The sequence below is a fragment of the Sceloporus occidentalis genome, unplaced genomic scaffold (genome assembly GCF_023333645.1).
Source record: "Sceloporus occidentalis isolate IW3139 unplaced genomic scaffold, rSceOcc1.0.p SCAF_13, whole genome shotgun sequence".
Classification (NCBI taxonomy): Eukaryota; Metazoa; Chordata; class Lepidosauria; order Squamata; family Phrynosomatidae; genus Sceloporus; species Sceloporus occidentalis.
The window spans coordinates 10,704,344-10,719,288 of NW_028316993.1; the positions used below are offsets into that span (position 1 = coordinate 10,704,344).

Consider the following 14,945-nt stretch of genomic DNA (forward strand, 5'->3'; position numbering starts at 1 on the left):
TTTGCCATGTTTCTGGTGCTGGTATGCCTAACCACTGACAACTCCAGCACTTCCTAAGCCAAGCCTGGACATGCACAGCCCTGGGGCTGCAAAGAAATCCACAAGGCTGTTCTGCAGCATCTGACCCGAGACCTACTTCAGCGGCATCAATTGTATAGCCTTAGTTGGCATTTAATGAAGTGGACTTTAGTCCATAACAATTTACATCATAAATTTTATTTAAATGCTATCACACATGAAGGCAGCCATTTCCCCAAGCATTTAGAGTTATTTAAACCCTGACTTAGGGTAAGCGCAAATAAAAGACAATGTCAAATACTTTTTAAAATGTTTATTGATCATTAAATAGATGGAATGACGGAATGATAGTGCAAAGAAAGGTGTGCAACCGAGGGCATTATTCCTCTTCCTACGCCAGCTTTCACAGTTTAGTATTTTTAAAACCATAAATAAACTAAAAAATATAGTGTCAGTAGAAAGATGTAGCTATTTCCTATATACAGAAAGTTATAATTTTACCAAGTAAACTTTAGTGTTTTCAGACAGTTATCTCTGAAGAGTGGGATCAACCCAAGAGCTTTTCCAGTAATTATTCTACTATCAATTCAGAGCACAGCAAAGACTCAGATTAGACACACTAGGAAACCAAGGTTTCTCATCTGAGAATCTGCACAGGTTTATATGCTCACCCCTGCACCCCATCCTTTTATGTACAAAGGAGAAATGTAAACCTTCCTTTTACTGTTAGGAAAAGGAGCCACTTTCAGTTATATTAAAACATAAAGAATTAGGCAGAAACTGGAAATTAAACTGCAATAAGCCGCTTCCTCCTATCATGCAAGAGATGAAGAAATGGAGTGCATACATGCTCAGACTATGCTGCAGCACATTCTCATGGTTCCCCACTGTACTTGAATTTGGCCATTTCTCAAAGATTAGGAAGAAAAGTGATTCAGAGCACAGCAAAGACCCAGATTAGACACACTAGGAAACCAAGGTTTCTCATCTGAAATTAAACTGCAATAAGCCGCTTCCTCCTATCATGCAAGAGATGAAGAAATGGAGTGCTACAAAGATCAAGTATCTTCTGTTGGAAGACAAAAGTACTTGCCTTCATTACTAACCCTTTTGTATGCCACCTTGGGTTTTTACCTGTTTCATAGTGTTCACAGATGGGAAAAAGAGCAACTCACCACCAATTACAGGTTCATTAGGTAGCAAGAAGTTGGGAAACATTGCTAAATGATTCACTGCCATCACAAAAATGCAATAAGAGATGCCCTGTTAGAAGACACTAGGTGCAAATATCTGCATCCTAGACTAGTCATCACTAAATACGTTCTTGATTTCAAACCCAGATCGCCTCAACATTTTTCACTATGTATGCCATTTTAAAAATGGAGGTGACAAAGTTCTCTTTTGCCAAGTTAAAAGTGAAAACCCCGAATATAGAAAACTTCTAGTTACCTCTGTGTGCTATGAGAGGTTAGACTTCCTCTGAGCCCAATGTGCCCCATGCCTGCACTGTATGATATAGACCAGGAACTGCTATTTGAAATAAATGTGGCATCCCACTGCTCAAGAGCACACACCTAAGCAGCTCTTTGGGTCATAGTAAGAGATTTGTGAGAGACTGAGACTTGTTCAACTCATGAGATTTTGCCCTTCATGGAAGTTATTCCTATGCAAGTCATGTATCAAAAGCAGTATATATTAAAAATGTTACATCTGTAGTGCATATGTCTGTTAACAAAATAGTCTAGATTACCACACTCATTAACACTTTTACATTCAATAGTATATTGGCCCCCCCACACACACAAGATGAAGTTCAGTTACATAAAATAACTTTACATTAACAGATAAATACTGTCTTTGTGATTTACTAAGTCTACGGACTAGTTATCTTCATATTAGTTTCTATATATTATAATTACTAGAGGAAAATCAGATTTGTGTTCTGTCTCATCAGAATCAATTCATTCCACAGGCTCATCTACACATTTTTCCCTGATGCGGAAAAAGGGACAGTAACTTTGCAACTGATTCAATTCCATGAAAACACTTCATGTTACTGTGTACCGGATGATAAATCCCAAGATTATAACAACCACAACCAGACCAAGAATCAGGATGCAGATCTTCTTACGAGATTTTTTCTATTAAGAGGAAACAAAAACAGGGAGGGAAAGCTATTTATATTAAAAATGTGGCAAGAGAGCCAGGCAGAGCTTGGAAAATCGCTTTTAAAAAACTGTACTGATAATAGAAACTGCTTCTAAACTTTCAACTTTCAAGAAACAATAACTAATTGCTTTTTAAAGTAACTGACTTTCTAGCAACTTTTAATTACTAAAACACCAAACATATCTGAATGTTACAAGCTATGGTACAAAGGTTTTTCCATCCTGTCATTGCCTCAATACCCACAACATACTACAAGATAGCATCATGAGGTACCACACAAGCCAGTAGTTCAGTTTCAATAGTATGCAAGAGGGTGAAGCTGTGACTTACTAACTTGCAATATAACCTATATATACGTAATTACAAGTAACTCATTATTTGTAGCCAGTTAACTTCCAAACTCTGAACACCAAACCAAAGGGAACAAGAATATGGGATTTTAAGGCAACATTTGCATTTCTCTATAAAGTGCATTTAGTATAAAGTATAAAGTGCAAAATATTTACTGTAAATGTACAAAAGAGGAGGTAATTTTTTTTGCTATTGGTACCTACTTAGAGATAAAAATATACATATGCAAAGTGGAACTACTTCTTCCTCCTTTCTTCTATGTGCAATTCCCAAATTGCATTAAAAGGTTTTTTTTTCATTCCCCAGTTTACTGAGGGGCAAGGTAGGAAGCTTGAAGGGCTTTCCTAGTAGTGGCACTCTCAATTACCCAACACTCTTCCTAAAGAGGTTCACTTGGGACCCACTCTTATTATTTCTTGGTGCTGTTATTCTTGTGTGCCTTCAAGATGTTTCCAGTTTGTGGTGATCCTAAGTTGAATTTATCACAGGGTTTACTTGGTAAGATTTGTTCAGAAGGGCTTTGTCTTTCTCGTCCTCTGAGGCTGAGAGAGTATGACTTGCCCAAGGTTACCCAGTGGGTTACCACAGATGAGTGGGGATTCAAATCCTGGTCTCCAGAGTCATAGTTCAACAATACTCAACCACTACATCACACTGGTGCTCTCGTTATTTTTGCTACCAAGGAACTATCTACTCTTTACAGCCTTTTGGGGAGGAGGGGAGAGACTATTTTTCATTAGTCTGAATCTAAAGGTATCACTAGAGATTAAGGCAACCAGGAGAAACACATATATGATAACTCGTTCCTTGTGTTTTAGACAGACTATATATTAAACAAGTGTCTCTGCTATATTTTCTATAGTCAGTAAGAGTGACTGATTCAATTCCTGTCTAAGCCTTAGGGTTCCCCTTGCCATTCTTGGATTGAATAAACACAGGGTTGCAGAACTGTTACCTGATAATAAGAAGCTCTTTGTAACTGTTCACTGGCATTTTCCACATGGACTTCTGCATTTTCCACATTTGCTTCTATGCTATCTAGAAGGAAGACAAGTACATACTCAATCATAATACAGTATAACACAACGATAATAGGTAACAACTAAAAACCATTATCCCTATACCTCTACTAGTATTAACAACAATAAACTTTCCTCTTAGAGTGAAATAAATTAAATTATTGGAATTGTGGGAGGAGAAGGAGGTGAGCGCAGGGTCCCTCTTCCCTCTCTTGGCTGGAGGAGTGATGGTCCGGAGGTGAGCACCAAGGTTTTTAACCCCTTGCCTTGCATTCCCTCAGCATCCTCCAACTGGCCCAAGTTGGATCTTCCCTCTCTCGGCTGGAGGAGATACCTCCAGATACCCGTCCTGTTTCTGTCCTAAGAAAAGGAGCTGGAGTCCCCGGAGGTACTGCCAACAGGCACCTCAAGAACCTATTTTGACAGATCTCTAAGTCATGCAAATTATTATGATTAATCTCCCATATCTCAGTGCCATATTGCATCTTGTTCCCTAAGAACAAGTTCAATGCTGGAATTACTAACCTGCTGCCTTTATAATAGAAAAATTTCAGTATGGCATTGGCTGACTGCTGTGCTGTTATTTTGAAGCAGTGTGTTCCAACATGCTGTTGGTGATCTGTAAGTCAGAATTCCTGAATAGACCAGGCTTATCCTTCTATCTAAATGTTGTTACTCAGAAACAGAATAAGCCATACAGCACAATTTGTTTTCAAGAATATCACATCAGTCCATCTAGCTGCTAAATGTGTTTTCATCACTGATTTTTATCAGTAGTTCATATACAACTATGGAATATAAACTGAATTATATACTGGACAACATTACAAGTCAAGTAATAAATCTGAACCATATATGGATATTCTCCCTGGCACAGAGAGGACTCAGTGTTTTAATGCCTTAAATCTTGGCATCTCTGACTTCAATTGGCTGATTATAAACTAGAAAAGGGGCAAAAGGAAGAATGAAGAAATTGAGCAGTACCTTTGTGACTGTTTTATTTCAGTAGGGGCTTTCCCTGATATCAATCCAGTTCTTCAGAGGGACTGTGCAGTTCAATTCAGTGTATTTGAAGAAATATCCATGAAACATATACTTGAAAGCTCATGCTGAAACAAAACAGTTAAGAAGGTGCTGCTGAATTCCTTCATTCGTTCCTTTCCATTTTACACTCAGATTAACATGGTTGTCTCCTCAAAAATATACTAATCTTATTGGTATATAATCTTACTAGTTATATTGTATGGTGTTCTGTCCAGATCTGTATCTTATTCTCCAAAACTTTCCTGCTTTCTGTTTCCAACTTCAGGTATCTTACCAGTAGCTGAGATAGCAACCCACTCCCCCCAACTCCCACCCCCAGTTTGGAATTTTAAATGAAACTTGGCAATCCACTTGGACAACCAAAAACATTGAAATGTTGAAGTATCCAGTATGATGTCTTGGGGGGCTATGGCTGCTACAGACAGAAACAGGGACATTTTAAATATATATATTATTATAGATGTTCAGAAGTGAAGTGTAGATGAAATGCCTCATCTTAGGCCAAGTAAATGCAGGTATCTACTTACCAATAATGTCTCCTTGATCATGGATCATCAGAGCCAAATCTTTAAATATCTGATTCACATCCAGGATATCTGCCTACATGAATGTTCCAAACATTTATTGAATTTTCTATAATCCTCATATATTTAGATAACTCATGATGAAAAATTAGGCAAAATGAATAATTCTCTAAATGTGCCTTAGCTCTAAAGAACCAATAGGTAGAATTATGATTGTACAATAGATTTTCTCTGCTCATTTGCCTCTAACATCTATTTGAACTCCTGACAAAATGTATTTTTTTACTTATAATAATCAATGAAAAATACAACAAACTGCCACTTAATAAAGCCATAAACCAGAAGTTAGTCAGATATAACACTTATCTAAGTAACATGGTTATACAACCACAGTAAAGAACATAATGCAAAATGTCATGTGAAATCATGGGAAATGAAAGCCTTTGACTTCACTCATGGGAAATGATTTTGGACAGGTAAGAACTATTTGACAGTGAAATGGAGAGCTGTGAAATCTCCTGCCTCTCAGGAAGATTCCAGACGGTGATGCTAGGAGACAGCTGCTCTTCTAAGACTGCTAAAAGCTGGCATCCCCTAGGGCACCATTCTGTCTCCTATGCTATTTAACATTTACATGAAGCCACTGGGTGAGATCATCTGGAGACATGGGGCAGGGTGTTATCAGTATGCTGATAACACCCAGATATGTTTCTCTATGTCTTGGGCTGCTTCAGTGACTAAGGAAGGCATCTCTCTTCTGAATGAATGTCTTAAATTGGTAATAGACTGGATGAGGGGAAAGCTGACTCAAGTTGAATCCTAGCAAGATGGAAGTACTCGTCATAGGGAACCCGAATCTGGGTTTGGAAATATGTCAACAGGTCCTAGATGGGTTACATTTCCCCTAAAGGTCTGTGTTCGCAGCTTGGGGGTGCTCCTGGATTAGTCACTCCAGCTGTCATCACAGATAGATGTGACGGTCAGGAGTCTTTGTTATCAGCTTCTGTTGATATGCTAGCTGAGATCCTACCTGGAGCCAGGGGACCTAGAAATGGTGGTACACGCTCTGGTAACTTCGTTTCGATTTCTGCAACGCGCTCTACCTGGGGCTACCCTACTGCCAAATTTGGAAGCTTTAACTGGTGGATAATATGGCAGCCAGGTTGGTCACTGGTAAATCCAGATCGAACCATATAACACCTATCCTAAAATCTCTCCACCGGTTGCCAATTAGCTTCCGGGCGCAGCGAAAGGTGTTGGTTATTACCTTTAAAGCCCTACGTGGCTTGGGTCCAGCTTACTTGCAGGAGTGCCTCCTTTCATACAACCCACCCCACACTCTCAGGACCTCTGGGAAGAACCTACTACAGCCAAAGAAGACCAGAGGACCTTTTCATCAGCTGCTCCAAAACTGTGGAACGACTTGCCGGAGGAGATCTATCAGATTACCACCCTTGATGTCTTCAAGAAGGCAGTCAAGACAGATCTCTTCTAGCAGGCCTTCCCTGACTGACCAACCTCCCAAAATAAAAGATAACTCCGTTTGCCCATAGCTATTTTTACTATCTGCCTAATTGTTTTAATTAATTTTAACCTGAATTTGTAATTTTATTGTTTTCTCTTGAATTTCTAATTTAGTGTTATTTTTTATGTTGGTGATGGGTTGGGGACTGTGAATATTTTATGATTTACTGTATTTGTATTTTTACTATTGTAACCCGCCTCAATCCATAGGGAGAGGCAGGCTGAAAATAATAATAATAATAATAATAATAATAATAATAATAATAAGCAATAGTTCCTCTTCATCCTGGAAAGAAGTGACCTGGGCCTAGTGTTTGTCAACATCTTTATCACTGACTTAATAATAATAATAATAATAAACAACCACAATAATAGCAAACATTAATAACAGTAATAATAATGATGATGACAAACACTGGGCCCAGGTCACTTCTTTCCAGGATGGAGAGGAACCATTGCTTAGCACCCTTTGGGTTTGGCTGGTCAGCCAATTACAAATCTACGTAACAGTTGCCTTGTCTAGCTCTCATTTTACAAGCTTGCTTGCAAGAATGTCATGGGGAACCTTGTCAAAGGCCTTACTGAAGAAAACCTTACAGAAGGTAATTTGAAATCTTAACTCACTTACCTCTAATTGCCTAATGGCAGTTTCTCTCTCTTTAATTAGTTCAAGGTCTTGTTCTGTTATTGCCACATCTTCTTCTTGAGACTGCATCTGGTTCCATTCTTCATTGCTGCAGGAAGAATGCGAAATAACAATGTGTCCCTTGCAATTATTGCAGCTGCAGCCTTCATTAGGGGAATGTCCTCCAGTTGTCTGTGACTACAGCTCACATCATACCCTACTCAGCGTGACCGTTGGCCATGCTGGCTAGATGCAAAGAAAACTGTAGGGCATTCAATCAGGGAAGGCTAACTTACTTTTGGTTGACCTGAATGTAGGACAATTTGATTTAAAAAAAATGTTATCCAAATATTGTCATACATTTTTTAGACTGTAAATGTGTTTACAGAGCCACCTCAGAAGCACAGAATCTTGAAGTACAGATATATTATGATGATCTAGAAGTGGCTGTGAATGCTTTTCACTATACTGATGTAGTGTTTGCACAGTGAATGTAGTGTGTTTGAAGCAAGGAAACCACCACAAACAGCTCTGTATTAATCAGTACGAAACAGTACATTTTAAAATACATTGCTAGATATTTTGGCTAAGCTTAAGGACGGGTTTGTTCTCGGTCAGCTTTCCCCATCCTGATGTCTTCTAGATATTTTGGTCTATTTTACTCATACCACAAACCACCATTTACTCTCAACCCAGAACTGAATCCATAGTTCAGCTTGGATTCTCAGTTCTAGTTTGGCTAGATAGCATGGTTTCAGAATATCATAACTTGCTTGAGTCAGAAATCACAAGGTCAGCTTTTACAAACTGGAAGTAAGTGAGTGGATCTGCATGCATGAAAAAAGGTCACAGAAGCCCAGGGTACATCTCAAACATATATATAATGACTTGGCTACACCTTCAGAATTCAGCCACTCTTGTTCTAAATCAAATGTTAGAGAAGTATATGCAATAGGAATGAGCTAGGATCTATACAAGTCTTCCTTCTTAAATATGTTGCAAGGGGAAGATTTTTGCATTTGAAGGGACAGAGGTGAGGCAACAGACATTACCTGTTAAATGACACCAACTGTTCTTCCCTGCTCCTCTCATCTGCCTGTAAAATAATTATTTGATTCTAAGTAAGACAACAAAGCAGGGTTTGTATTACAATAGGCTGGGAGAATGTGATGTAACCATAAGAGCATTTAGCACCAACACTATAGCTTGCACATTCTACTGATTTCAATGGACATGGCATCAAAAGGTAAAATACTGGAAGACTTTGTGATGTCTTATGTTCAAAACAAACTCACTCTGTTTTATTTAACTCAGTAAAGCTGCCTTTGAGCCCAATCTTCTAAGGCCAATAAACAAAACAATACAGTACAATATGTGTATGTGTATGTGTATGGAAAACCTTAAGTTGAACAGAATTATTGAAACCAGAAAATTTGAAGAGATCACCAAGTTGAAGTCTCTGCTTCAAGACATAAACCTTTGCTCCTCCATTCTGTGGAAAGAACATTATCCTGAACACTATGTGACAAAAAGGGGATAGAACAAGGGAAATAAACCACGTTCACTGCCCATATGGAATAGTAATATTTATGATGATGATGATTTTTCTTCTTGGTTGTATTTCAGGTTACATGATTGCAGTTTGAATGCAAAACCCATTGCTCTTATATTGTCCAATTCAACTTGTACAATACTGGAACAGATGCTGGAGTTTTGGCAGGGTCAACAAGTGAAAGGAGGAAGGGAGGGTCACTTTTCAAAAAGTTGTAAGACAACCTGCTTCAAACAATCTATCACTTCCAAATGAGAATCCAGTTAGATATCTGAACTACTTCATACAAATGAGATTATCTCATGTGCCTTATCCTGTCTTTTCCCCAACAGGATACACATACATTTAACTGTCAATAACAGATCTTACCATATTCTCCTGTGGCCAGGCCTATGCAATCCATGTGCAGTCTGTATGCAACCCGGGCTTACCCCATAGTTTTTCAAGGACAGAATTTTCTGCATACACCCAGCCATGGGAGAATGCAGTAACATCCACTATTGACAGTTAAATAGGCATGTATCCTCTTGGGGGAAAAGATGGGATAAGGTGTGTGTGATAATCTCTATAATCTGTTTCACCATTGTGACTGCTGAAGAATGGAGAGAATCATTTCACCCTTCACAGAATTTGCAGAATGTAGGATCAGCTAGAGTCAAGAATGGTCAGATTAACAAGATATACTAGTCGTATTTTTAACAAAGCTTCAAAAGCCCACCCTTTAGTAATGGTTTGGCCAACAACTTACAGAGAATCGGGATCCAGCTCTTGCTCGGGCAATAGTTTCCTTCTCTTTTTCTGACACTCTTCTCTGCACTGCTTGGAAGTTATTTAGGGCTGTAGAAAAGTCATTCATTAAGCGTTCTTTTTGAAGCTTCTGCTGCCGCTAGAAAACAGAAGTATGCCTGTCACTTATTCTATCAACAGTAAGAAAGAGAATTCAGCAACTTCACAAATTTCTCCTTACATTATTTTTGCCCATACAGATTACATTAGTAATTAACTCAAGAGATCACATTACACCAGGTCTCTAGGATCTCATTTATTTAGTGGTATTAAACAGTTCCTTCTCTTTCAAAAGACATATCCAGGGTAGCTTTGAGAGTTCCTGCATGGCAGGGGGGTGGACTGGATGGCCATTGTGGTTTCTTCCAATTCTATGATTCTATACTTACAACTATACATTCTACGTACTACATACATCAATATATTCTTCACACACTACATACAGTAGATGGAAAGGAGAGATCAACACACACACACACCTCTCCTACAGCGGCACAATTTTTCCATTTTGGGGGTGGGGGAAATGTTTGTGGGGAAATCGCTTTTGCTCCCAAGGCCTTGATTGCAAAACTTGTCAGGATTCCCACTCTTGTTCTAATTCGACTTCACACATTTGTTACTTTCACATGCTGGTCTCTAGTTCCGATCAAATGAAATGCCTGTGCTCTCAAATATCTAAAAGACCCTTGACCACTACTGTTAGGAAGGATATTATCTTTCTGAGCCACCAAAGATACAGGACTTCACAAACCTGTTCCGATGTAGATAAGGGGAGTGGCAGGGAGCCTAGTTCCTTCAGATATTCATTGGTCTCTTTGGCAAGCCGGTTTGCTGTGTGCTGCAACTGTTGCCTATGAAAAGAAACGCATATTGATAGCACTGCACCCCAAAATTCCGGATGACCTCTCCCAGCAGTTTCATTTATATGTTGAATAACATAGGTGACAAAGCAGATCCATGAAGGACCCACATTGAGCAGGAGCACCACCTTCTGGGTTTGCCCTGCCAGGAAGGAATGGAGCTACTGTAAAACAGTACCTCCAAGTCCCATCTGAGTGCTGGCCTAGAAGGATACCATGATCAGTGGTATTGAAAGCCGCTGAGAGGTCCAGCAGAACTAACAGGGACACACTCCCCCTGTCCAGTTTCCTATGTAGGTAATCCACAAAGGCTATCTCTGTTCCATAGTTAGGTCTGAAACCAGTCTGAAATGGATCTAGATCAGTGATGGTGAACCTTTTGCAGACCCAGTGCCCAAACTGCAACCAAAATTCCACTTATTTACTGCAAAGTGCCGCGTCCCTCTGGCTTTCTAGTAATGAATTCTGGCAAACTCTATGCTGGGGTGACAGCATGATTGCCCACAGGGAAAGCTCTGAGTGCCACCACTGGCATGCGTGCCATAGGTTCGCCACTACTGATCTAGATAATCCATTTAATTCAGAAACCCCTAGAGTTGGGAAGCTACCACATGTTTCAATACCTTGCCCAAAAATAGTATGTTGGACATTGGCCAATAATTATCAATAATAATAATATAATAATAATAATAATAATATATTTCTAGCCTGCCCTATCACAGAGAATCTGGGGGATTCAGGGATTGCTTTTTTCAACAAAGTTCTCACAACTGCCTCCTTTAGACAAGGCACTGCCTTGTTGCATGGAGGCACCGACAACCACTTTTACCCACTCAGCTAGTCCCCCTCTGGCCAGGAAGGACAAGGGTCTAAGTCTCTAAGACATATGTGGTGGCTCTCATCTCTCCAAGGATCCTGCCCACATCACCAGGTATGCATGCACCACCATTAGGGACAATGGGACGGGGCTACCCTCAGATGCTCAAATCCATGGATGGGAATCTGGTTTGGGTGGGTGGACTGTAAATCCTATAACCAAATGAATAAGACACTTACACTAGCTTCCTTGATATTATCAAGCAGCCTATCCAATGTGTTATTGACTATGTACAAGATGCTCTACCTAGGTCTACACATGGAGGAGAATGATGTGTGAACATCCCGAGCTGGTAAGAAGGGGCTGTCACATTTTAGACTGCATGTGGAAGATCACCTTTATGGATATTCTCTATGTAATTTTCCACCTTGAAACAGAGAACTAGCACAACGGGAAGAGGCTGGGCTATAACCCCACTGCCACAGATATAGCATGGTCAATGCTGTTTCACTTCTATACCAAATTTTTGTGGTCTGTTCCATCAACCCCAGATCTCAATGGCAAAAAAGGCAATGTTTAATTCAGCATTTTGCTTTGCCACTACAATGTTCAGCGTAAGATTGTTCAGATCATACTTACAGGTCTTCCTGCAGTTTGCTGGAGTCCTGTTTGGTTCCCAGCTGACTCATCAAGTTCTTTATCTGGGAAGCTACAGAGGCAAAAAAGGTAACCTATGATCATTCCGCCATAAACGTTCTCCATTAAGCAGGCGCTGCTAAGGAAATATCTCTCAACTCATAGCCTGATCCAAACGATGGGACTTGACAGACCGCCCAGAAGGACCTGATAATTTGGTCCAAGACGAACTCCGCGTTTTGTTATATATGATCACAGCCACCCCAATTGACATTTGCTAAGTATTGGAAGTCTAGTACTGTTCCAGCAATAGAAGAATGGCGTTCAAAATGGAATGAACTGGCCACTTTTGATACGATTTCAACGTCCAAAAACAACAGAACGATACGACAATGCGATGAAAAGACAGAAAGGGGCATCGAAACTATGGGAAGATACAAGATGATTGCATCAAAACTATGGAATGGGAGTTAAGGTTTATGTTTGTTACAGTTTTCCAAAGCTTTAACTTGTTGTCTGGCTCACTGCTATGGAATTCTGGGAGTTGTCTGGCTCACTGCTATGGAATTCTGGGAGTTGTCTGGCTCACTGCTATGGAATTCTGGGAATTCTGTTGTCTGGCTCACTGCTATGGAATTCTGGGCCCCACAACAAACTCCAACTCCCAGAATTCCATGGCAGTGAGCCAGACAACAAGTTAAAGCGGTGCCAAACCGGTTTAATTCTCCTGTGTGGATGCAGCCTGAGAGTGACGGATGTAAGGCCAAAAAAGGAGGGTGAAAAACCAGAGGCGTTCTGCCAATAGAGACCCAAGGCAGCAGTCCTTCTCCGGGAGAGTGAGGCCGGGGCCCGCAGAGGAGGAGAGCCGGTACTCACTGCATTGTGCCAGGCGCTGGACGTTGGCGCTGCAGGTCTGGATAATGGAGCCGAAGTCCCGGGGAGAAAGGCCCTCCGGCCTGTAGGCCTCCAGCGGACCGTAAGACATGATCGTGGCCGAGGGCAGGCTCCGACTCCGGGAAGGAAGTGGCTGCGAAGCTTCTCCGGCGAAGTCTGCGGAAGGAATGACGGAGGGCCGCGCCGAACTGCCACTCCTGACGCCGCCTTCACAACTGCGCAGGCGCAGAAAAGACAGGCCCTTCCTCCCCGCCGCCTCTTCCTTCACGCATGCGCACAACACAAACCCGGAAGTAGCCGCTCGATTGGTCTCCTTGGAGGCCTGGGCGTCATGGCAACAATGGCTCCTTCTCATCCTGGAGAATAGTGACCACAGGGCTCTGTCCTCCTGGGCCCAGTGCTATTCAACATCTTTATCAATGACTTGGATTACAGTATTGGGGGTATAGCTATCAAATTTGCAGATGCCACCAAATTAGGAGGAGTAGCTAATACTCCAGAGGACAGGATCAAAAGTCAAAATGACCTGAATAGACTAGAAAGCTGGGCCAAAGCTAACAAAATGAACAGGGAGAAATGTAAGGTACTGAATTGAGGTGGAATTTAGGCTGAACTAGAGACTTCTATGTGTGAAAGGGATCTAGGAGTCCTAGTAGAACACAACTTGAACATGAGCCAACAGTGTGATGTAGCAGCTAAAAAGGCCAATGTGATTCTAGGCTGCATCAATAGATGTATGGTATCTAGATCAAGGGAAGTAATAGTGCTACTCTATTCTGCTTTGGTCAGGCCCCACCTGGAATACTGTGTCCAGTTCTGGGCGCCACAATTCAAAAAGGATGCGGAGAAACTGGAGCCATGTGTCCAAAGGAGGGCGACTAAAATGGTGAAGGGTCTGGAAAGCATGCCCTATGAGGAACGACTTAGGGAGCTGGGGATGTTTAGCCTGGAAAAAGAGATGGTTAAGGGGTGATATGATAGCCCTATTTAAGTATTTGAAGGAGTGTCACATTGAGTATGCTCAAGCTTGTTTTCTGCTGCTACAGAGACTAGAACACAGAGCAATGGATGCAAGCTACAGGAAAAGGGATTCCAGCTCAACATCAGGAGGAACCTCCTGACAGTAAGGGCTGTTTGACAGTGGAGCACACTCCTTCCTCAGAGTGTAGTGGAGTCTCCTTCCTTGAAGGTCTTTAAACAGAGGCTGGATGTCAATGATCTGTCAATGGGGATGCTTTGATTGAGATTTCCTGCATGGCAGAAGGGGGTTGGACTGGATCAGGGCCCTTGCGGTCTCTTCCAACTCTAGGATTTTATGTATGCAGAGAGAATGTTGCTTAATATCTGGCTTGGCACTGTGCCTCCTTATATGGGCAGCATTTGACCTCAGAGTCGCTTCAGTCCAAAATAGGCTGCTCCTTTTGGACACTGGTATGCATTTGAACGTGGTTTTCATGACTTGCAACTCCCCTTTGCCGTTTGCAATAGAAAGAGGAAGAAAAGAACTGCTCGCTTTTCTTGCTAGAGCACTAGTGAGGCAATCTAACAGAGAACCAGTACTGGAATTTCAGTGTCTTCAACCACATCTCCTTCCTGTGTTGTAATACCAAACCAGAACCCAAAGGTTTTATGAACAGTTTGAAACCACCTCCATCTCTCCCTCGTGCATAGTAATTTTAACAGTGTTGTAGTAGACTTGGAACATCTACTAAGGAAAGTCAAAAAAGAAAAAGCGCAAAGGCAGGCTGACTGCTGAACCTGAAGGAAACAAAAATAATGAGCATGGAGGGTCTATGTAAGTTCAACCTAGATAATGAGGAAACTGATATGGAGTTCCTGTACCTTGGATCAAACATGGATAAGAATGGATATTGCAGTCAAGAAACAAGGTTATGACTAAGACTAGGAAAGGCAGCCATGAAGGAACCAGACAAGATCCTAAAGAATAAAGATATATAACTGAGCACTAAAGTCAGAATTATCCAAGCCAATGTATTTCCCATCATATGTACAAGCGCACCAGCTGAGCAGTAAAGAAACCTGACGGAAAGATAATAAACCCATTTGAGATGTGGTGCTGGAGAAGAGTGCTGAAGATACTGTGGACAGCCAGAAAAACAAATAAA

The 14,945-nt window shown here is 41.0% G+C and overlaps 1 protein-coding gene across 2 annotated transcripts; it reads right to left on the reverse strand.

The window, feature by feature from the left end:
* Positions 1-316: 316 nt before the first annotated feature.
* Positions 317-13,020, reverse strand: LOC149304935 (syntaxin-12-like). Of its 2 annotated transcripts, none has more exons than XM_089478752.1 (9): positions 12,802-13,020; positions 11,929-11,998; positions 10,364-10,463; positions 9,575-9,712; positions 8,327-8,370; positions 7,278-7,383; positions 5,129-5,201; positions 3,494-3,576; positions 317-2,159 (listed from the first exon to the last, which is right to left on the reverse strand). In XM_089478752.1, the coding sequence occupies exons 1-9, from the start codon at positions 12,908-12,910 to the stop codon at positions 2,067-2,069; spliced, it is 816 nt and encodes a 271-aa protein (XP_089334878.1). In that variant the 5' UTR covers positions 12,911-13,020; the 3' UTR covers positions 317-2,066. The 2 variants fall into 2 exon arrangements, 1 of the variants encoding a protein (XP_089334878.1); XR_016271846.1 differs by lacking the exon at positions 317-2,159 and adding an exon at positions 4,542-4,666.
* Positions 13,021-14,945: the final 1,925 nt, after the last annotated feature.